The 25,769-nt window shown below is 36.5% G+C and overlaps 1 protein-coding gene across 6 annotated transcripts in view; it reads left to right on the forward strand.

Moving 5' to 3' along the window:
- Positions 1 to 25,769, forward strand: part of LOC100743853 (poly(rC)-binding protein 2) — a 171,795-nt gene that overhangs the window by 109,857 nt on the left and 36,169 nt on the right. For 4 of the 6 annotated variants that reach the window (XM_033319348.1, XM_024365824.2, XM_024365823.2 and 1 more), the window contains 3 exons: positions 17,694 to 17,750; positions 23,057 to 23,440; positions 25,434 to 25,769. The exon at positions 25,434 to 25,769 is cut by the window's right edge and continues 78 nt beyond it. In XM_033319348.1, the coding sequence (XP_033175239.1) occupies positions 17,694 to 17,750; positions 23,057 to 23,440; positions 25,434 to 25,769 (777 nt within the window). The remainder of the gene's footprint in view (positions 1 to 17,693; positions 17,751 to 23,056; positions 23,441 to 25,433) is intronic. The other 2 variants (XM_033319349.1, XM_033319347.1) reach the window with 1 other exon arrangement.

A 25,769-nucleotide genomic window follows, 5' to 3' on the forward strand; every position in this document is an offset into this window, starting at 1 on the left:
TCTATTTTTTGAATATTATGTGTTTTCTATCGGTTTTGCTACGTTTACATTTCCGTTACATATTTCTGCTATAGTCAGATTTTATTTTAGGGTATTCGTAATTGCATTTATGTGGAAAGTATAGCATTTAGAATTATCAATGAGATTAGTGTTTCAATTGAAATAGACTAGCAATGTGTATTATTAGTGTTGAAGTTTTCCAAAGGCTAGTACTTGTACGAAATGTAGACTTTTCTTGACACGACGTTTGTTAAATAAAAATACAAAGACACAGGTTTTTCGACAAACGACGTGCCAAGTTGCTGATTTTTCTACACGAAACTCTTGTTAAGTAGTAGTAAAATAACGTCGGTCTTTCCTCATACAATTTTTGTTAATAATTAATAATTATAATAATACAAAAGATACGCGTGTTTGTTGCGAGTCAGTTGATAGACGTTTCGAATGGAAAAAGTAGCATTTGAAATTGTTTTCTGAATCGAAGTCGAGCTTAAAGTAGAATTACTCGAATAGATGATGTTGCACGTGTAATAATGAAAGTGTAAGTGGCATAAAACTGTAGTGATCGTAATTCTCTCGTAAATAACAAAGTTGAAATTAAATTGCAAATCGATTGAAAATTATAAAATCCAGTTTAGAACGAAGGAGCAATATTTGTAATTATCTTGACGATTCAGTTTGTTACAATCTCTATTAGTAGAGATTGAGATATGTAGAGTTGGATTTCTGATTAAGGCATCGTAATTGGAATCGTTCCCTGAATTCGAATGGATCGAGGTTCTCGCACAATCTCTGTTATTAAATTATGTGCAACCGACTGTAAGACTCGTTGTGTAGCATGCTTAACGCTGTTACTGAATTCTGTAGCAGATAGATACAATAGAATTAAATTTCTGTTTCTGGAATCTATTATTTCCTGATATTTCTATTTCATTGAGAAAAGAAAGAAATATGACAAACAAAGTATGATGAATGTATCTTTGTGTTATATTCTATCGAAACTTATGTAGAATTAATTTAGATTAAATTACAAAGTGAATAAGAATCTCAAGTTCGCGAAAGAGTATCATGCTGCTAATAGATCGATAAATTATCCAAGTTGAAGGAGGAAAAAGTGATATTGAAAATCTCTTGAATATTCATAGGATACTTTAAATTAAACGCTGCTAATTAGGAAACTTGAATATCTTGAGACTTCATGGTAACTTTGTGAAAATCCTGGACAACTTTTACGATTTTCTCGATACTTCAAATCTTTCTTATAGTTGGATTTCGTAGAGCTTAGTAACTTTGGTAGAAAATATGGGATTAACAGGAATACAATTTTCGGAATTCTAGTTTCTTCTACTTGGATATTTTACAAGACTCTGAATTCCAATTTTCCCGTGAAAAGGCCCAATTTTTAATTTTACGCTTTAAGTACGTAATTACTTTTATTAATGTTTTTACTTGCAAAGTTATATAAATACGATGACATGTGTCTAATATTAAAAAGCTGGTTTTATAACCGCATCTGTCCATTAATTCGCGTAATAAAGACTTTATATGCTTATTTTCCCATTAACGAGATAAGCCTTTTAACGTGCAGAAATAGCACGATAAGATGATCTCAGGTATGGTTACGTTCAATTTACAGGAAAAAGTCACGCAATCTGTTCTTTTAATAAATCCAGTATTAAAATAAAGATAATGTGTTCCAGCGTTTACGTCAATATTTGATATAATAATCGTTCTCATAAATTTTATGAAAAGAGACTTGTCCCGATTAATTTCACGAAGAATGACGTAACGTCTTGCAATTAATTTTAACAGAATTGCGTCGATGTTTCATCTTCATATCCACTGGACTCTATCGCTATCTAGAGCTGTCCTTATAATTAAAATATAATTAAAATAAGACGAAGAAGAAACAATGGTAATTAAAAGACAGTATTTGAAGAATTCATTGAATTAAAGACTATGATAATAATAAAATATACTATACAATATATAAGACTATAAGAATAAAATAAAAGCTAAAAAGCAAACAAATTTTCATTGAAGTAGAACTTGTCAATTTGAAAGATACGTCAAAACTTCAAAAATGTCATATTCGTATAAATATTTATTATATTTATAATTCATACAAATATCACCATTATTCGTAGAAAAGATACGATAAGTGGACTGCGGACTTCCATGGAATTACATATTTTTATTAACAAAAATAACCAAGGAAATAAATAACCTACGTAAAGATTTATTTCGCTTATAAAATATTGCAACACAAATACCACGCGTAATATGCAGCGACATAACAAATATTCCAAGCGGAGTCTTGTTGCAACGTTTAATGGGTGAAATAAATCTTTATTCTTTTCGGTTACGATCCCTTAGCATTCCGTTTGCGTTACATCTTCTACACATTTGCATAAATAACGCGGATCCTCGAACCTAACGACGAATCGTATCTTCCATTTTTCACACGGGAGCAACGTTGAAGTCCGATAGCTGTCTTAAGAACCGTCGTCTCTCCTAAGTATTACCATGTGTCGTTCTAATAAAATTTCCCAATTCACGCAAATCTGCATTCGCGATCCTAAATCCCCGCCTCTGCAACAAGAATACATTCCCAAAACCTATTACTCCGTCTTCTGGCGAACATCTCGCCATTTAAATCCTCCGTGCGTCTCTAAAAAATCCTCGGAGACCTCGCGAAACCTTCGATTCCCAAGTAACAGCCCAATTTCTGGGGCTCGACATTGAAATCGTCGAAGAATCTGAAGAACGTTCCCAACGCTACTAACAACCACCGCTATCGTCTCCACCCTCTACCCCTGCGACTGTACACCTTTTAAACTCGCGTCTCGTGTAACACACGTACGTCGTTCTAATACACGCGAAGCATCCCCCAACGCTCGCGTATCCGATACACCGACGTCGGTGTTCGTGCTGAAGTGCAGCACGGAAATTATTGCACGTTTCTGCATGTCTGGATGATGCTCCGCTCCATAGAGCTCTTTCCACGGCCGGTTCGTCGGTTGGTCGACCAGGGGACTCCCTTTATCCTATCGGTGCGCACCCTCCGCTCGACTCGACCCACCCTCTTGCAGGGTTTCCCTCTCATTCGGCCCCTTTTCTCTCCTTCTGCCTTTTTCCTAGCTGCAAACCACCAACCCCCGTCTCGACGTCTCCCTCGCGGCTTCTTACTCTACTCGCGGCAAGTACTTCCATGACAAATCTCGTTACACCCGCGGTTTTCTATACCGATGGCGTCGCCAACGACAGAGACGATGGGGCTTCTCTGTTCCACTGTCGTTCTTCTCGCTCTCTCATACCCGTTTTTCGTTCCTTCGAGCGCCAATGTTGCTGCCCTTTTCTCTTTAGCGCAGTTACAACGCGAATAGAGCCGCCTGAATGTATTAGCTGTGCTCGTTCTTTCACGTGGTCCTGCTGCGCGACATGGGTGGGATCTTCCTTCGTGATTGTTGTTTGATTAAGGATCTTGCGGAATGCAGGTTTGTGTTTCTTTGGGACAGGCGGGGATGTAGTTAAATGAGGGGAATGTTTGTAGAGAATTGCTTCGTTCGTAGAATGTTATAGAAATATGGTTTGGAGTATTTTATATGTTTTTTTTTTTCTTATTATATGCATTCTATGGTCTTCTTCGGGTTCGAATTTCATACGAATTCATAGAAATTTGCTGTATAGTTATTGTTTGTAGACTGTGGATTTTTACGCGTCTGTACAAAATTTCAGAACAGGAAAATGCGTCTAATGTAAGTTTGCCGTATGTTTTCATATGCAGAGTCTGACTCATTCAACTTCGGTGATAGTTTCTTCCACTTTTAAGTGGTACAGTGGCAGCGAAAAGAAAGTTTAAAGAGTAAATGGGGGGAAACGCTGCAATTTCGCAAAACTGAATTGTAATTGACAAGAGAAACGAATGTGTAGGATATAATCGTGCGAGAGCTAAGTACGGGAAAAATGTTTAATACAAATGTTACACACACGAGTATCAATTTTAAACTTTCTTCTGTCAGCCATTGTATATGAAGCTTTCTTCATAAAATTGGGCAACGCTCTTACGCCAACATGCTTAATATATCGTGACAAAGAGACCATATGAAAACGTCACGCATCAAACGCATTTATGAATTATCGTGTTGCATTGTTTCTCTTCAACCTAAATTTAAGTTAGATGGCGATATAAATTCCTTGACACGAATCTTGTGCACACGTATATAAAACTTGAAAATATTTCTAGAACACGATACGGTGTTTCATAATAATTAAATTTATTTACTCTTCGATATTGTTTGCTCTAGTTTAATTTTATCGGATACGATCATAAAATTTAAATGACGGTTGAAACAATTTTTATTTCTCTGGAACGTCAGCCGATTAATCCCCTTACTCGACATGGGATTCACGTTCGCGATAAAACCGATCGTCCCACGATCAATCCGGAACCGATCAGGATTTCACGCTAACTTTAATTCAATTCGATGGTCGCGTTTTCATACTATCGGTGTTTATAATTCTCGCAGTACGAACTCGCGATAAAAGTGCCTTTATTTCCATATCGAAGCAATTGGATATCAAAAACATTCGAACGAACTACCCATTCGTGGTTAATTTAATAAATTTTCTAACAGAAAGAAGAAAATCTATCGCGTGTGTAATCTGCAAATAAATCGCATCATAAAACTAGTTCTTAATTCCGTTATTTTTATTTTCTAAATTCAGTACGACTAAGAAAAAGTAAACTAACAACTTTGATACTCATCAAATTTTTCTCAGATAATCGTCACGAAGACGCTCGTTTTCTTTTAGCCAGATAACGCGCCAAACTTCGTGTAGATTTCGTTTCTAAATCTTCTCGAATATTGCTATCTTGTCATAATCTTTCGCCGATTCAAACACGCGGTTACATGTAATTCGCTTTGAAAATCACGCTGTAATTTCTTCTTTTCTCTTCTTTCTTAATTTTAATATATAATAACAACGTACTTGCGATATTATCATTACATTCGTTCAAACGTGCATTATTATTTTGCTATTGAAAAAATTCGCCTTTTAAAGAGGTTGAGCACGATGAAATAGAAAGTGGAAAATGGTGACACGTCCCGGAGGATCTTTTTTGGGGGATGATAATGTCGTGGCCTGACGTGTTGCGAAATGGTTGGTTTGCAAGGCTCGCGAGCAAGTAAACGGATACGCGGGCTCTTTCGCGCGAAATAAATACGTCTGGCCGCGTTTTTGGCCAGAGAAGCATTATGTCTGCGGGCAGAATGTGCACAGCGAACTCGTAGGACAGGCTGGACAGTGGCCAGGGACGTCGGCCAATCGCATGGTCCAATGCGAATTATCATGATTCCATTATCCTTTCAATGGTACACAGACATCTCACGCAACTGTTCATCCTCTTCGTCTTCGTCTTCTTCTTCTGCTTCATTCGCTTCTAATTCGACCCTTCCAATTATCTCGCTGATTCTTCAAGGATTAATAATTAATTATATAACGAGTTGAGTGTGTTTCTAAAGGAATTTAAAATCATCTGGAATGAAATGTCAGTATATAAGAAGCATGTTTTATTTAAAAAGAGAATCCGAAAGAATTGTTGCATAAATAACTGGAATAATATTGTGGATAGTATCACGTTCAATTTCGTAAATTCAATACCTAGAAGGCTAGCTATAATTGTATATTTAAAAGAAAAGTTCATGAAATTTTAATTCTTTATATGTATTTAAATCTTCATATTCGTATTAATTTTTAATTTTCAAGTTATTTCAAATGGTTGCATATTCTATAGCAACTTAACAACTCTGGACTTGGTTAATTCTTATTCGTATCTTTATAGACAACGGTATTAATATCGTTCTACTTATTTCGAATATTTTTCTCCAAACATCTCGGAGAATATGTTCATGTAAAATTCCAGAACTGAGAACCATCAGAAATTTGAATGGAAATCGTTGAATTATTATCTTTATTTGCATATTTAATTATTGCTATTATCGGAAGAATTTCCACGAATAGATTAATAACATCTTTAGACTAGAACGAGAGATCAGAAGATTCAGAGAAGCTCTTCAATAATGTGATACTTCTTGAAAGTAGAACATCGCGAAAATGATTCGAGATTGGCATAAAAATTTGATGAACCAGCGCAAGTTTCAAACGTTAATTCTCGCGTCAAAGTTAATTCGACGGTGGATATTTAAAAAGCTACGACGAATTCCGAGATTCTGAGACAGCTAGAAGTTAAAGTTGAAAGTTTTCTGTCGTAAACTCGATGGAAGACAATGTCTTTAACGATCGTTTTTACGTTAGTAATATTATTACAGCGCTCTAAACTGCTTTTATTGCTATTTACCCTAGTTATCGATACATATTGCATCAAAAATGTGAAACTTCTAAAAGGTCTGCAAATTATAATAAATTATTATTATTATTATTAGAGCAAATTATTAAGTAAATAATTTGCAGGCCTTTTTTTAAGTATAATAAATGTTAAAGTAAATTATTACCTAAATACTTATATATATATAATTATACTTATATATTATATTTATAATTATTTACTCTAATTAGACTCTTCGAAGATACTAAATATATTGGGATTTTCTTCCTACGACGAATATATTTGAAAAATGATATTTATATTCGCGACGATATCGTGACAATTCTTGTGTGCAGTATCTTATCAAGACAATATCGAGTGCTTGATGCGTTTTGAACTTTGTAATACAGAAGAATGAAACGAGCTTTGACTGATAGTGATTGTTCGTAAAACATACATTTTATTTTTTCTAAACAGATAATTCCTGCTTTTCGTTATGAAGTTTCTACGTGTTGCGAAAATGTTTAACAATTTTTAGACGCTAGAAACCTCGAACATTAACATATTCTCTGTTTCTCAGCTTCGACTATATCCTTTCTGCTTATCACTATAATCACCTAGTTTTATCGTTGAAACATTTCTTCATTTTTATTATCTAAATCAGATAATCCAAAGAATTAATAAAATTGTTATCATTGCACTTTTGTTTTATTTTTATCGCCTTCGCGAAGAAAATTCAACGATCTGCAATATTTGGACGTTGACAAATAATCTAAAGATTCTATGAAAATTTTGTCACTGACCCGTTTTTATTTCTATCAACTTTGTGAGAAAATTCAACGATCCCTAATATTTCTAAAAAAAATCACAAATAATTTAATAAATATATAAACTGATAATTAACATAATGCTACCGCTGTAACTGTTCATCATCCGTGTTAACGCTAGTCTTTCGTGGCCAAAGGGTTAACGTGTAGACTTACTAGTTGAAAACTCGAGAAAAGTTTCGACGTGTATACATGCGCAAGACTAAGAAGAAAAAAGAGGGAACACGAAAGAAAACGAGCAGATTTAAGATAAGACACGGGTTGGATTTACGCCAGATATTTATGTCGATGCCACGCGATGGTAGTCGCGTCGGAGGAACGGCCGTGACATTGCGATTTTACCAGGACAAATTGTCGAAGGTTCGGTCGTCTGATCGAATACGTATCGAATATGTATCAAATTCTTGTTGTTTGATAACGAAGAAGATTCTTTAGGCACAACGTTGATAACGCGATAGTGATTTGATAAAACGCTGTGACTTTGGACTATTTGGAAAAATCATAGAAAAAAAGAAACAAGCATTAAGATAAAATGACGCGAAAAGATATGGAACTACAAACTCGAAGACATTTAATAATAGAAATAGTTGAAAACTTCGAGAGGTGGAGAATTGTTGCAGTTTACGAGATTCGAATTCGAGAAAAATTCAAGAGCTGAATTTTGAGAAATTTTGTACTTACGGATGATAAAATGAAATTGTTACGATTCAACGACTATAAGCAAGATATAGTTGTCAAAATCTACTTTGGAAAAAGATGAATCGATACTGCAATATTTAATCGTACGTATTTATATTTGAAAATAACCAAATACGTAAGAGACGATAGTAACCAACAGCAAAGAATTGTAAAAGCTGTTTAATTAATTTAAAATTGGTTATTTTCGATATGGAAAATTAATCATAAAGCAAAAATTTCAATCGACGATGGGGAAACAATTTTGATCTTACCAAATTGCTAGAAAAATAGTAACCTTAATTGGTTCTCGTGGCAGGAAGGAAATTATTGGAAAAGAGGGGTCCTAGGGAGAATGTTTCTAAAGATTTCAGGCAAATGGAAGGCAATTCGGTTTCCAAACGTCGCGTTGAAAATGGTATTAGTCAGCCAGAGAAACGCACGTATCGATAGAACATGGGTAATTTTTAAACGAACCATTCGTACTTCTCGTTCGAACTCAGATAAAAAAATCGTGATAGCAACCCTTGAACAAACTATCGATCTGTAACTTAAAAGTTAATTAAATCGCGCTTAAATAGATTTGCCCAATTGCGGCAAAAGAGAGGAACAGCAGTGGTGAAAGTATAGACGCTGTTTTAAATTGCTTCTGTAGGTAAAACGCGATAGGCCAAGCATTTCATTAAATATTTGATAAAATCTTGAAATTAGATTTTTATTATTCCACTCTTTCGTTATCGCTTGAAACATAGGGATATTTCATTTCATACAAATTTAATATTCTTTTACATAGAATGCAGAGAATGCTTTTGTTTCAGTTTCCAGTTACAGAGAATTACGATCAAAATCGAAGGTAAAAATAATTGAAAGTAAAGGTTAAATAATTACAGAGGAATCACGATCAGGATTGAAAATAGGAGAAACAGGATCGCAAATCTTCAGCCAAAGTAATAATACGCTTAAAGTGTTCCTATTATTAAACAGAATATCCATTGACTTATGCAATCAGCATCGCGAGTGGACAACTATGAATAAGAATTTTGAAATAACAATTCATCCTACAATCAAGTTGCCATTACCATTATCAAACACAATCGCAATTAGCTTGTGCGATCATAATTATAAGTGAAGAGCTATGAGAATCAATTTTAAGTCATAGCCATCCTATAGTTCAATCGTTGCTATTATTACCAAAGACTATTATTATTAGCAATCGTCCTTTAATCTACCATTCTAAAAAGAAAAAAAAAGGAAAACCACCTCTGTTCTATCACTAGAAATAGCGTCTCTCTGTCTGTCATAATTACTATCTACCTAATATTTTCTAATACTAAAGATCGACAAAACTCGCTATATTCCAATCCCAAATACATGCAGCAAACTAATCCAGCATTCTTGCACATCCTGCAGCGAAAGATTCTGGAAGTTGGCCAGCAACTGTCCAATCGTTGTGTCGGTATGTCGTGCACGTTCGTTTGTCTAATAATTCCAAGACGAAGTAATTTTTTCCGCACGAGTATGAAACACGATGTGGCTCATCCCAGATGCTCGATCATCCTGTTCCTCTTCCAGAACCCTTAGAAACTGGAACCCTTTCGTAAAGGATCTGGCGAGAATCATGCGACCGATTGGAACAGCGTACGGTAGTGACCTCTCTAATTGGCCGTGCGCCAGCCTCGTCTCGTCGATGTCTTCTTGTTCCAGCTATATTTGCTTCTAAGGAGATTCGTCGACGATGACGCGTTGTCCAGCTCCCTGGTAGCGACTGAGGGGAGGGTTGGCGATGATTTACGAAGCTTGGCGCCTTCTCGGATCCCTCCTTCATTTTTCTTTTGTTTTTCCGTGTGTTCCTTCCTACGCAGCGGACGTCGACTATTTCGCGAGACGCAATGGAGAAGCGGATAGGCCGACGTGGAACAAAGGAATCGTCGACGTTAGGCTCTTTTTGCACGTAGACGTTCTTTGCGAGTTTGTTAATTCTTCCGGAAATTAAAGGGACTGTAGGTTTTAAAGCTACTGCTGGAACGACTGTCGTGTTTTTATGGTGCTTTTGATAGAACTGAGATCTATTATTAGCAGCGTAGAATATTCGAGAAGTTATGCTTGAGACTTTTTTGCGAATATATTGGATTGAATTTGGAAAATTTATAATGAAAGTCCTTCCAGAGAATTGGTATTTAATTGTTTGAAATGTAAAATTTTCCTTTGATGCGGACGCAAGAGTTTTGAGAAACTGTGTTCGCTTCTTTTACAAATTACGAAAAAACCTTTACAAATCTTTGGCGAATTCTTTTCATAAAGTAGAATATCGAAGCAGAATCGTTAGAAACAATACCCATAAATAATTGAAAACGCGACATAGGATGGATAATATCTAATATTCTGATGGAAAATTTAAATAGTCTGAAATCTATTCTCGCTAAGATGACCACGATGTCATCAGCGCTGTCATAAACTATACTTGTGACATTCCGCAAACAGTCGTAAAATCTAGATCTCATGCATCGCCACGTGATTTAGTTGCAACGCGTGTAGGAAGCTTCACGCTCGTGGAAATGAGCTATAAAGGGACCAGAGTCCTTTGAGTGCTTTAGGATGGTTCCAGAAATGGTACAAAGAAGCTGATGCAAAGTGGGCAATTAAGTGTACACGCTGCGTTTCAGACTGGTCTAATAACGCCGCTAATGGTGGTTTTTCGAGCAGTTTAGCGTGTTTGGCTGACTCGTCGATTTTGTTCCGAGTCGGACAAGGAATGCGGTTGGGAATGTTAGCGAGACTTTTTTCCATACAATTTCGTTTGCTTCCTTTGGTGGAATGAAAGTAGAACCGAAACTGAAAGTAAGCAGTTTCTAAGACGAAAATACACGGTGCAATCCCATTTATTACGATGATCTTGCTCTTTCTTATCGTTACTCTTCATTATTCGAATAAAAGATCCTACGTATCTTGATGTATCTTGATAAAAAATCGATAATGAATTCAGTCTAATTTGCTGCTCAGCTAGTCAGAAGATCTTATAACTTTTATAAAGAAAAGATTTATATTAGAAGAAGGCATATCTTGTGAAACGTTTAGTTTCACAGTGAACGAGTATTTTTTAACTTGTTTCCCAACTTCGTAATAATTTTAACACGTCGATTGGACAAAAGTTGCCAGGAAAAAAGAGCCTGATACCTCAAACGTGACTGTGGATGATCTGTTTCTACCAATGGTCTCTATACGCCGTACACTTTAAACAAATAATACAATTTTCTATTCATATGTTATTGGAATATAATTATAATTTGTATAATTTATAATTGAAATATAAAGTAGTAAAATACGAACAAACATATGAATTTTCCAGAAGTCATACACTGATCTTCTCCATAAATGGAAACACAGAGAAAAACAACGATCGAGATAAAGTTTCTAATGAAATTTAAGAAAAATCTTCGTTTAGGTTTATACGTTATTTCTCTTGTATGAGTCCAGTTATACTCTTCGCTATATTTTTTTTTTATTTAATATTTCACATTCACAATTTGTCCAATTTGAACATTTGGTAGAATTTTTTTAGCTGTTTGATTATCATGTAGGTGGCTACCCCCAATGGGGTACCATCTTCGTGTTTGTTAGGATACATCCTTTATGAGATCTCTTCGCTATATGCTTGAGGACATCGGAAATAAGTTAGCCGAGCTCGTTTTAAACGCTATTTACAAGTCAAATTTCTACGTAAAAGTAATTTGAAAAAGAAATCTAGTCTCTGGTCTTGAGAGAAGAATGATTAAATGATTAAAACGGTCGGTTCACGTGAAACTAACCTTTGCACTTTGCAAAAGCATCTCCTGCAACATAATTAACAAAGGTCACTTCACCTTCGCAAATTGACAATTAGGTTGCCATTGATTCGCTGGAACGTCGCGCGTTAATTTTCCGTTTTCAGAAAGATAATTCGTCGGTTTGTCCGCGCGGGATTTAGCGTAATTAGTTTCGCGGCGAGGCCGCGTTAAAACCTTTTAATTAACTGCGACATCGAGACCGACGCAATTACGTTGGAAAAACTGTCGCTCTTTGAAAAATGTCACGTTTACCGGCCCATCACCTGTTCCTGACTCCTTAACGATTTATTTATACAAGCGGAATTAACTCGATTAAATTGCGAAATCGAAAAGTCCTGCCTGTTTCCGCGCGGATCGCGACAAAATTGACGTGGCAGAAAATTAATATTTAAAAATGAAAATTCAACAAATGCACGATGACCGTCTTAAATATTCAGAGGCTGACAAGTTCATCAATTTTCCGCTTATGATTCTAGGCCACGGTTGGCGGCTCTGAAAACTCAGAGCTCGCAAAGCTCCCAAAAGCTCGTAATCCCGAAAAACTCGAGACTGCAGCGGTTTCTCGGATATAAATTTAGGCAATAGGTGGTTGCCTTAAAAACTCGCGACTCGAAAGTGGCAAAAATAAATTTCGGACCAAAGACATGGGATGATCCTGGAAGTCTGAAGCGTCCACCAATTTCACGCTTGCAGTTCTAGGCCATAGTTGACTACTCGGATCACTCGCAACTGTCACAGTGGCAAAAATAAATTCTTCAAAGGCTCAGAAATCCACCAATTTCACGCGTGCAATTCTAGGCAAACTCTCCGAGTCCCGAAAATAAATTGAACAACTACAACGTTTCTTCGAAGACTGGAAAATCCAGCAATTTCACGCTTCCAAACTCTAGGTGTTTCGACTATTACCCTAAAAACCCAAAGCTGTCGGAATATCCGAAAAGGAATCGAACAACCAAAAACCGTGCTTCTCTCGAGAGACTCGACTGCCTTTTACCGATTTCACGTTTATCGTCCATCGAGCGAGCTTCGAACAAACTCGACCAGCAAACGTCGAAAGCTTCTCGACAAATTAAATTCGAAACGGTTGGATCAAGCCCGGTTTCCTTCGCCTCCATTCCGTTTCCCCGAAAATAGACGAGAAAATGGCTAGAATATCCGCGGAACGCGTGCACGCGATTCAAAGAGACGATGTCGCGTCGCAAGAGAGCATAGGATCCGCTTTCTTCGATGGGCTGTCGCCCGAGAAATCAAGAATTTAGCACGATACGCGCAGCGTTCGTGGCATCGTCTCCTGTGGAACGAGACGCCTGGCATCTCGGCCGTTCTTCCTTCCCTCTGTGCTCTCTAGCCGTCATCTAAGTTTAGAGGTAGCGCACACTGGCGCATACCTGCTTCACCCAGAAGCCTAAGCGGTGACATTATCGTGGGGTCAGAGCGTGTCAACGAAGACACGAGATCTGGCTGGACATCGACCACGAACGCGCAACTAATTATAGGTTCCGAGTGGCCGACTGTTTGCGTACGTATGTACGTGTGTTTGTCGCGTGCTAAAGCGCAAATCGCTCGAGACTAAGCTGAACGTGAGAGGCAACGCGACTGTAACTTTGTACATATGTACGTTGGAATAGTTGAGGAGAATATTCTCGAGAATTGGACGATCCGTACGATGAAATTAGGTTGATTATCGGTCAGGCCTTTGAATACTCGATTAGACGATTTTCAGCGATTTTTGTATCAGGTTGTCCGAAATGTTTCTTTCGTTTTACAAGGAAATAATAGAAAATGTTTTTTCTTTTATATTAGTTTATTGAATTATGCACGAATATAATAATAGAAATAGAACGAAATGGATCAGACCTAATTCAATAGAATAATATAAAACAGAAATTGTCGTTTATCTGTTATCACGTCATCATTATGAAACGAAAGAAACTTCTCGGACAACCTAATACTTTGATATGAGAGTACGTGTATTATTGGAAAATCATGAAATGCCTTTTTCTTTTATCTCTTTAGTTTACGTAAGTTGGGGTGGCTTTTAGCATTAGGAAACTTCATTCGAGGTAACTGGAAAATCTTTCTAACGAAATTAGAATGAAATGCTTAGAATTCTAGGAAATCTTTGGTGTTTGAGTATAGTATATTATGGTGTATTATACTATTGGAAAGGGATAGAATGTTCTTTTGGTTTACGTAAGTTGTGGAAGGTTTAGGATTAGGAGATTTTATTCGAACAAACTGGAAAATTCCTGTAATGAAATCACTGGTTAGAATCGTGCAAAGAAACTTTATATTTTGATGAGATTCTAGGAGATTTTTCGTCTTTGAGTATTATCGAAGAGTTTCTTGATCGTTTTCTTGATTTACATGTGTTGTGCAAGTTTTGTTTTAAGATTCGAAGTTGAAGATCTTCGTAACGTAGTAGGGAAAATACTATGGAAAAATGACTGAATTTTTGTAGATAAACTTGTAGAACAAAATCATAGTTTTATGGTAGTGAAACTGCATGGATTTATCAAATTTGATGGAATTTGGTGAATATCGTATATTCGTACGAATTTTTATGAAAAAAGATTTTTTTTTTTTCATTTCTTTTGTCCTCTGTTTAAACTGTAATTGATCGATTTTTACGATAAAATTGTAGTTCAACTATCGAATGGAATAGAACAAAATTGTTGACTTTTATAAAACTTTCAATAATCAATAATTGTAAAATCGTAAAGAAAATGCCTAAAAATTTTATCCTTAGACAAAACGTTCATTGAAATAAACGACATCAAATATATTTCTCCTTTCTGTACAAAAATGTTTAACTGTTTATTTCCCATATGAAAAAAGATTCCAAATTAGAACGTCAATAAAAAAAAAAGAACGAGTAACTTAAATATCATAGTTGGTAAAATTGTCGCAATAAAAGTTATTCGCTGTGACATTATACTGACAGCCACGTGAAAGAGTCTCGAGCATCGTAAATTCAGTTCACATCGTCCGTAACATACCGTGTACGCTTTCTCGTACGTTAGGCTTCGTTCCTTTGCCACGTAACTACGTTTTTGCATCTGCTTCCATTTAAGTTATTCTGTCGAAAGACTTCAAAAGAAAAAAGAAAAAAAGAAAGAAAGAAATGAAGAGGCATGTTGGAATAACAAGTATATTGACTAACGCCTTGCACTGTATAATAATTCACTTGTCTGGCAACCTAGTTGAATCTAATTATCTTGACGTTTCAACACGCTGTGTACATTGTACTCGCTCTTTACACGATTCTATAAATCCACGTGAACCATAATACCATAAAAGATCGAACACTTTTATCGCAGTTCCATATACTAACATTTAACGTTGCTATTGGCTGCATTTATAAATCTGCTATTTCTTACATTTGCACGACACCTTTAAATTCAATCGAATTTTATTGTCTTATCTAACATTTCCAGATCGAAGGAGACCAAAGCACATTTCGATTTGCCCTCGTTTCAACTTACAATTTTCAGACATTGTAATTGGACTCGTAACACTTCGTGTAATACGACTTTTCCTTGAAAGTAAGAACGAGGAACCTGAAATATTTTCATGTATCTCGCAAGATGAAAAAATGTGAGATGAAACGGTTCGCTTAAAGAGTAGCATAAATTCTATTAGTTATTGTAAAGTGACTTTAAAAAAGGTACACGCTGTCCATCAAATTTTAGAGGAGAATTTTACTGTACTATAAAAAATAGAATCTAAGTATATCTTAAAGCTGAAAGTGCAGCGTATTACGCTAACAAATTTAATAAAGTTAAGTGTCTGTATAAGATGTCAACTTAGGAAAATCTAGGTTCTATCAGCTCGCGTAAAAATAGCTTTATATACATATATACATACGTAATTTCTATCAAACCCGATAAGATAATCATGTTTCGCTATGGAAAATTAAATTAATTCAAAAAAAAATTAAATTAAAAATTCCGAAAAAATTAAATTAAATCTAATGAATCCTACACTGGAAAATCCAGTATTAAGTGAATAATAAATGAAATAAGCTAGAAATCATAGAATTTCAATGGGGAAGAATGATAATTTCATAAATCACGAATGAGCTGAAATAACGAAAATTTCATAATACACCGACGATTATTCAACGCCGCTGGCAAAAATCGTCTGACCGTGCGAAACGACATTGGGACGTGTGGCGAGGATCACTTGCGATTGAACGCGCGCCGAATTAATTATTATATAGATGCATGCCGCATGTATTAATCGAGTAATTGGGCGCTGGCGAGTGATTACAAGTGTCAGGAGCACGCGTATCGCGTGGAAACGAAGCCGAGATATCGCTCGCACGCTCAATAACATCCGCGTTCGAGTGATCGTTTTCGTCAGACAAGAGACGAAATTTCAATGGTACGTTGTTGCATCGTTGCTTTATTTTCGGTGTAACGTCCATGAAGGAAACTTACCGCTGCGACTGCAGGATGGAACGATATCGCTATCCTTGAGATTTTTTTTTCTTCTGATAAAGATAAACGTGATTTTTATGCGAGCTGTTTATCGTCAGAATTTTATTTCATTAACGCTGCTCGTTCGTATGGCCACGAAGAAGAGCCTAACTGCATATTACGACGATGTGGAATCTTGGTAAAACGAGGAATCAAACTGATCGAACAACTGCGAAAACTTTCTGCAGTTTCGTTTCTTCGTTATCGTTCAATGTTTCGCTATTAAAACTTGTAATTTCTAGGAAATATGGAAACGATCGAAATCTATGATTTCAATTAGAATTTTCATTTAATTGTCGCTTTATTTATTTATTTTAAAGAGAACTTCGCGGCCTTAAATGCACAGCGCAATCCGCTTATTATGGTCACTTTGGAACTTGCAGTTTTCGATAAGAATAATCAGCTGATAACAATTACACAGACGATAAAAAAACGTTCAATATTGAACTGGGTTTATCGCGAACGATTATGACATTTGTAAAATTTATATTTATCACAAACACTTGATACAACGTCACGCTTATTACGAACGACTGTTCTTTAAAACAACGTGGAATTTATTTGAGAAACTTATCGTGCATTGTCTGTCGTCTGTTTGCGTTTATTAGCTTCTGAATATATTACATGCTTCATGCTCATAATGCTTCTCGAAGTTTCTTGCTCTGTGTGTAATATGCAACAGATAAAACACATGGTTCGGTTAAAGGTAAATTTCGAAGAAAAGCTGCATTCGATGCGAATTTTCCAAGAACTACTGTCGTTTGTCCTCGAGTCTAGTTATGAAAATCGATACCAGTAGCGGAAGTTTGATTATAATACGGCGATTCGATTATGAATAGAGAACTTGATTATGAGAAATTATTTTTTAGCCAATTTTAAACGAAGAGATTTCGCCACCGACTGATTATGGTAACGATAATCGATCGATAACATTATCCGTTATAGTAACCGGACCCGCTGAATTCAGATTTAATCTACAAACATTGAATAGTCTCTTTCGCCTCTTTCGTACTAGATCAGCCGAGAAATTCGTATCAAAGTTCAGAAGTTTGAAGATATTCAAATATATGCGTCGTCGTCCTTAACAGCTTTTTTCTATTTCTATAATAGCTTCGTAGAAAAATCGATTTCTCAAGAACCTGTTTATCAAATACGAGAGAAAAAGGAAGACGTCTGCCATACAAATAAACTCGCGTACATTCGTAATATTCGGTTTTAAACAGTTTCGCTGTAAAAGTGTACGGAATTTAGTAGCGAATCGATAGGTAAGAAATATCAACGTATTTGCAAAATCTATCTTTGACGTTGAACATGAAAGCTCGTGTAATCTGAAAAAAAAAGAAGAAAAAAAAATCACACAGGATAAAACGACGAGTTGGTGGCTAGAGACTGGCTGCTATTTACGAGCAATTCCTGGAAACACAGTAACTCGGGAAACGTAGGGCTCGAGTACGCACTTGGAACTTTATGGTTCGAACGCGTCGCGTTTAACCGTCGTAAAGCTCGCAGTTTGCGTTGGAATCGATTCTAACGGTGTTTTGCATTCTGTTTGTTACAGGAGGTTGGAAGCATCATTGGGAAGAAAGGAGAGATCGTCAAGAGGTTCCGCGAAGAGGTAATTAATCTATCGCATTTTATATCTTCCTATAGCTTAGTGAAATTTTTATCATTCACCGAGCGATTTATTAATTTCCCTAATTATCACTTTTTCTGTTTAATTTGTCATCACCTGGATCAAAAAAACTGCTATCGCGATGAATTTCTGACTCCGAGGAAAACTGCGTTATATAATCTACTTTAATAATTAGTAGCAAAATAATTTTAGTTCGGACCATACGTAAGAAAAGAAAGTTGAAAGTGATCCTGAGAAATTATTTGAAAAGAAATTTAGTAATAATGCATTGCCATTAACTTAGTTGTAATAAGAGAATTCGATATATTCGTTAAAGATGATACAGTGACAATGGCAAATATTCTAAAAAGCACAACTTTTTTAAGAAGAATTTTGTAAAAAGAATCTTTTTACTTCAAATAGGTTCATAGTCCAAACGAGTGATTATTTCTCATTTATACATTTCTATTTACATTTCAATAGTCTTGCATTTATCATACGAACATTACCATCAACTTGTAAATGGTACTTCGTTCGTAACCAATAAGTAAACTTTCATTTAACATACGTTGCATTTAAATTGGAGACACGCTGGCCAACATTTCGAGAAGTAGGATATGTATGTATATATTTGCTGGGCAAATTTTTATGAAATAAACAAAGTTTTCGCGTAAACCGGTGGACAAACAACTTATGATTCACGTTAATATTTACGATCCGAACGTTTTGGACGCTATTCAAGAACTATTCAATTTCTGCTTGCGCTTTGATTAATACGCTAACGCGTTGATTATCGAGCGTATAAATGTTGTTTCGCGACACATATTAATGATACATTATTACATTTTTAACGTAATCCTTCTTGCGTTTCATACTATTATCGTACGTTATAAATTTTTATAATTTACAATGAAACGCCAGAGAAATTATAAATAAATCTATTTTCGCGATAAAAATAGTACAAGTTGCAAAATGTTTCGCCTAACGCTTACAGCGTGACACAAAGAGTCTGCGTGTTTTTATGCATTTATGCAAAATTTAAAGATACCGAAAAAGCACGGTATGTGTAGAATACACAGAAGAATACGATATACCGCGTATAATGTATGAAGGATAACTGGTTATAATCTTTTAACGAATAAAACGAATTCCTAACTTGTATCACTTTAATCGTGTCCATGAAAATTTGCATAGAAATAAGTGTTTAACTACTTTTATGAGTCAGCGTGTCTTCAACAGCCACTGAACGTAAATTATCTGCATGACTAAAAATTGACAGCGTTCGTCGTCCGACGATTAATGTCCTTTTTGTATAACATCGTCGTAGTCGATAACATTCGAATAATTTTCTTTTGTCCAACCAAACACTTAATCACTATGTATACACTGACTGTAATCTTACGCCAAGGAAAAGTGCAACGTGACGGTAGTTATCTGTTAGGAACGTTGCTCACTTTCTGTTTCCAAGTTCGAATTCGCGTGCAATGCAGGTTTTAGTCATCCTTGTTACTCCAGTTTTGATATATGTATCCAAAAACTGCAGGCTGGGCAAGTTGGGGTCAGTTGCAATTAGTTTACGTCGTGAATTCGACGTGGCGATTTGTTAGCCGTCGCAACAAGAAACTATAGCCAAAGTTACGTTTCGTTACTGTGTTTATAGGCTGCCATTTCCTTTATTCGATTTCAATAATACGCCTCAACGATTTCCCTTTTTCAAGAGGAGTTTTCTCCCTGGAAGCTTGTAATTTGATTCGCCAGCGATCACGTTTTAATCTATTTTTGCGATATAACTTTTACTCCGTAAAAATATCCGTATACGCTTGCGGTTTATTTTGATGAAATTTTTCCATTCATGCAAAGTCAGACACACACGGCGAACTTTTTAGATGACAAAAATTTGAAACGAAAGGAAACTGAAAATAAATTGCTTCGTTTCTGTAGATTAATTAGAGATAAATTAGAATAGGAGGAGTAAATATTCTATTGAAGAATATTTAAAAATCTGGAAAATAAAATAATAAAAAAAGAAAATTACAATTAGAAAAGGAATCAAATGGTACAGAAAACTTGACATTCAATTCTTTCTGGGAATTTCTGTTGTAAACGCTTTGACGATTTACAAAATTGCAACAAGAAAAAATATAGATATTAGAATATTTAGACAATTATTAGTTGCAAAATTATTAAGGTTGTCTGAAGATACAAAAAATCCTTGTCTTCGACGGAGTCAACATAATATCGTGGTTCGGAAAAATGATTCCGGAAGAAGCATTAGACACGCATGCAAACTATGTTATGCAAATAAAAGACGTCGAATGGGTCGAAACAAAGGCACGAAAGAATTTGAAGAAAACAACAACTTATTGTCCAAATTGTCCTGACCAACCTCAGCTATGTATAGAATACTTGAAAGTTTTACATTCTAAATAATTTTTTTAATAAACCATTTTCGTATTTTTATTTTATAACAATTCGACTATTATTACAATTAATTATTAATTAACAATTTATTATTGTGGAATATCTTTTCAAATCTGAAAAATAAAAAAACATTTAAAAATATTAAAAAAAATAAAAAAAATATATTTTATTTAAAATTGTGTGATACGCGTGCACGTTTTAAAGGAAACAACAATCAAATTTTACGATCTTCTTTTTCCTCCAGTATCTTTCAGTATTCTTGACTTTTATAAAATATAACAGTAACATGATTGTCACGGTCTGTTATTTTAAATATCCATGCAAATTATTATACCAACAAACAAATTGTAATATCAGAACTTCTGGTAAGTGTTTTACGCTACGGTAATCGTGTATTATAATAACCTGATTCTACGATATATGTATGCATTAGGTGCGATACACGAAGTTTAACGGAGCATGGCACGCCTGGCGAAGGAACGCGTTAAGTATAGATCGTTCTCACACTTTATTGATACCGTAACTCGCTTATGGATCATAAAATTTCTAAAAATTCGATAAAGCTGTTCGATTGTACGTTGTCACCACCGTTGAGAAAAGATCTGCAACATTACCTATGTCGTTAAAGATACGATAAATATTATACGGGTAAAAGACCATTGTAATTTGTTCAAGATTGCGGTAAATTAATTAATCATCGTGCGAACAGTGTATCTTAACACGGTGGTATTTTTGTATTCGTAAGAATTTAATTTTTAGAATTTCACTCGAGGTACGTTTCTCCCTTTCTCTCTGTTTCGTCGAATTCTCGCGAAGAATTTATTTGATGGAATTTAGAAGATGTTTGTTACTTTTTTCATTGTATATTTTACTCGTGTACTGCTTGAGAAGAAACATCGATGTCGAAATTATACGCGCTCCTGTGCAGATCCCTAGGTAATGATTCTATTTTTTCCGGTTTACGAGCAGCGTATAATCGATGCACGCCTAATTCGCTAACCAACACGTCGAATTGATCAGATGGTACGACAACGTTAGGGTGGTGTAACAAAGAGATTTAAAATAGCTTCCAACGACCTACATTCACAGGTTGTTGTATTCGCTTAAAGAGACTATGGTGGACGGTAAATAAAAAGAAAATTGTACGTTCCATTTAACGAAGTTTAGAAGGGAAATATGAAAAAAACAGAACCCCTATGAATCTAGAAAAGCATCGTTAATACTCAATTTTTCCTAACAAGGTATCGTTGTCGCGTTCTTCTCCAAATGATATAAAATTTATCTCTCACTATCGTACAGCCGCAGTACGATTTATTATTCAGCTGTTGCGAGTTACGAAGCCTGAAAAACTGATGTTTTGCGATCATCATTGTAAAAGATTCGATATGTTTTTTGAATCTTATATGCAAGTAAATATAAAGCGTGAAGTTATCGTACGACTTCTCTATCTTCCTCTTGCGTGTGCATAATTCAGCAAACAAAAAAGCAAATTTTTTTTAAACAATTTGAAGAAAGAAAATTATTTAAAATTATGTTGAAGCGCGACACTAACAGTCGTTCTAGATATTTATTACATCTCCCAGTCGCTTTGAACGATAAGATATATTTCTCGCCCACGTGCGTAAAGTACAGAAACGGTTTAAACACGTAGGTTTGAAAACTTTTGAAATAATTCGTTTCCGCCTGTAAAGAAGGAAATTACGGGCAATTAAAATAATTTACAGTTATACACTGGAAGAAAATTATTTCGAATACACATATATTATTTCCTGCGCTTCGTAGACAAACGAGAAACAATTTCGTGTTTAAACGCGAACAATAGGATTTAATCGGGCCTCCTGCTCCACGTTTTAGAAAAGCTCCGTGTGTTTCATTCAGCTTCTTCGCAGGTAGCGTAATACGGTTTCGAACAATGACACGGCATTCAATAGTTTAATTCAACGCCCATTGTCCGCTATTTAATCGCTTGAACGTCCAGGAACGGCAGAGAATCGTTCTATATCAGTCGCTGAAAAATGCGACAAGCCCCGGCTACCGTCATCGTCGCGATTGCTGGTTATCGTGCAGGATAATGACGTTGCGAACGACACGCCACTGTGAAATTATAAATAATGTATGTGCAGCTGGAAAAAGCAAACAGCGTAAACTGTCGAAGCCAACGTTTCAAACGTTTATTTGACTTTATAATTCGAACGAGGCGTATAAAAGAGATTGATGCGAGGTATTAAATGATAGAATGAATAGTTCTGATAATGCGAATGTAGATGATACATAAACTGAAAGTTATGCGAAGCGTATAGTATAATGTAGGATGAATAACGTAAAGTAGATACATGAATAATATTTAAGATAATTCAATGATTGTTTCAAACGAACAATTGAGAAGAAGCTTTAACAAAGAATTAAATGAAAGAGAATAGACTTCTCACAGAACGTAAATCGAACGATGTACGACTTATCGAAAGATGTACAAGCGCATATATTCTACACATCCAACCCAGTAAAAAGATGTTCAATAACATTTTTCGATAAAATTGTTTCATACGGTACGTCGATGAAATTTAATTTAATTTTCCAATAAAACCTGTACGACCACGAATCAGATATATTTCGTGTGCCCTTTTACCAAGATTCCATAAAATGTATTTATATCCCATTCGTGAATGAAACGATTTGTACGAAATGACGTGAGAATAATTTATACGTAATTACGTTTATCGAATATATACATAGCACCGCTATGTACGCTACGCTAAAATGAAGAACCTGAAACTCTAAACTGCTTTAAAATAAGGAAAATTCAAACCGTTATAACTATCCTTTGATAAAAAGAACTGTTTTCCTTTAATTAGAAAGAAAAAGAACTAATCGAACTTGCTGTTTCACAGTCCGGTGCGAAGATCAACATCTCCGACGGTTCATGCCCGGAGCGAATAGTGACAGTGACCGGACCGACGAACTCAATCTTCAAAGCGTTCACGCTGATCTGCAAAAAATTCGAGGAATGGTGTTCCCAGTTCCACGACATCCAGGGAAGCGGCGGTGTACCCAGGCCACCCATCACTCTCAGGTTGATCGTCCCAGCATCGCAGTGTGGCTCTCTGATCGGCAAAGGTGGCTCTAAGATCAAGGAGATCCGCGAGGTGACCGGTGCCTCGATCCAGGTCGCTTCTGACATGCTGCCTAATTCGACAGAACGCGCAGTCACCATATCCGGTACCAGCGAGGCCATTACACAGTGCATATATCACATCTGTTGTGTTATGCTAGAGGTACGTACTTAGGTATTCTAGAGACCAAGGCCTGCCATATTACTTATCTCTAGACTGCGAATGTTTATGCTAATTTAAAGTTTAATGGATGCAATAAAGATCTATTTTATCATTAGGTCGTTACGCGTGAAATATTGCTTCCTGGAGGTTCGAGTTTGGCCAATATCATCTATTCTTGTCATACCATCGATCGAGCCTCTCAGAAGTTAAATTAATCTGCTGCACTTTTTACGTCGCCTCCTCGAGGTTCGAATACCAGATCAATGTCACCTATCGAATTTTCCCATTTCCATTAATCGTAGCAGCTCGATCTTTCGTTAAGCTGACGAGTTTCACGATAGTCAGATACGTGATTGATATTTCAGGAAAGAAATTTACAGAAATTGTAAAATTCTGAACTTCTAAGAATATCGTGCAAGTTGAGAATTGCTCGTTTCGATCATTCTGCTGCTTCTGCTACTAAGTTTCTCCTGAATGCTTAAACATTCGCAGTCAATCTACCACTTGAAACCATCAAGCAGGGTGACGTCTCTACTCGTAATTCTCTATACACAGTTGCGCTATAATAATGCAGAATCTGCGAGAGGCTAGAACAGCCTCTGTACTGTGCAGAGATGAGAAAATGGCTCGGCTAAGAAACACGAATCCGATTGATTATCTCTCACATGAAACACAATGCGATCATAAAAGTGAGCGTGTGTTTTAATTCTATGAGGTGCCATAAAGTATGTGGCAGATATTTGTCATATCGATACCACATATTTCATGACACACTCCGTACAGCGGTGTGCGATAATGAATGTAGTAGAAAGCAATACGTATTTCCCTTGGCCTTGTGCCCTCGATTTACAAGATTCATGTATCCAGTTACTGTACAAGGACGATTTTGCTAAACGATTTATGAGTCCAAAGAAAAGGGAAAGATAAAAATCAACGATGATATTGTTCGAGCGATAAATTGTAAATTTCCACGAAGGAAGAACGTTAAAGTGTTGATGCCACTAGCTAGCCATCTTCTCGTGTCTATATACTGTAGCCTCCGCTTAAGGTTCGCTCTTGTATCCCGGAGTTTAATGTTCGCAAAGTCATTTGCCACGAATTCCTGGAGCTAGTTCCACGGAACGGTCGGTTAGATCGGCGATTTTCAACCAGTGAGAGAACCCGCGAGATTGAAGCGTGTAATATCTACCCGTTTAGTCATAGTCATCCACTTCCTTTTCTCTTAGATTGTTAAGTAAAGAAACGACAACAACCAGAACAATAGGCATTTGGTGTGAATGCTCTCAAACCAAATATAATTTTAGTGATTCGTTTATGCATGCCATAAGATAAGAAAGGTTGAAAGTCGCTGAATTAAGGAGTCCTGGGATAATTCTTCAGGTTTCTAAACATTATTATACGTGTAAAAGTCCGCCAGACAATGTACAGGGTATATCGTAACATGTGGGAGTCTTTTCAGCAGCGGGGACACATAGACAGCGAAGAAGGTTCATATAAACACGCGGATATCCATCCTCTGCCTGTCGCGGATTATTCTAACATAAAAATGGCTATAACTTGCAAACAAAGTCAAATAGGACATGTATTTGTATGGACAGATTTCGTCGTTTCTGCGTCTGCTGTCCACTCCTGAAATGGGTTCTACATGTTATGAAACACCCTGTACGTCGTCGATAAAACGCATACACAATATCCAAGGATCCGTTTACACATACAGTAACGTTGAGAACTCTGAAGTATCGACAATGTATATTGATCATCTCAGGACTCCGTTAGACAAATAGGTCGTATCTCGCTCGTTCTCAATGCGTTCCGAGAACTTCCTGAGACACCTAGCTGTCCATCCAAAGACTCTGTCTAGCAAACTAGTCCGACGAACTGGTTGATCACGCGAACCCGAACCAGCGATCATTAAGCGCTGGCTACTATAGTACACGAATGAACAACACGATTTGTGTATTCGCACTCGTGCGTGTGTTTCTTTCTGTTTCAGTCCCCTCCCAAAGGCGCCACGATCCCTTATCGCCCCAAACCCCAAGTTGGTGGGCCAGTGATCCTGGCTGGTGGGCAAGCCTACACCATCCAGGGTAATTACGCGGTGCCCGCCCACTCGGACGTAAGTACAGTATTGCCATTGCCCGCGCCCGCTGCCGGGCCCACCCCCGGGCCCACCCCGCCCTCGCTGAACACCCAAACTTTGACGACTTCGCCCTTCGCGGCCCACCCTTCCTCCTCGGCCTTCGCCGCTTCTCACGGGCATCCGCTCCTATCCACGGCCCACCTTACAACCCCACATCATCCCCTCCACCCGAGCCCCTTACACGCCAGC

The sequence above is a fragment of the Bombus impatiens genome, unplaced genomic scaffold, assembly GCF_000188095.3.
Source record: "Bombus impatiens unplaced genomic scaffold, BIMP_2.2 scf_0151, whole genome shotgun sequence".
NCBI lineage: Eukaryota > Metazoa > Arthropoda > Insecta > Hymenoptera > Apidae > Bombus > Bombus impatiens.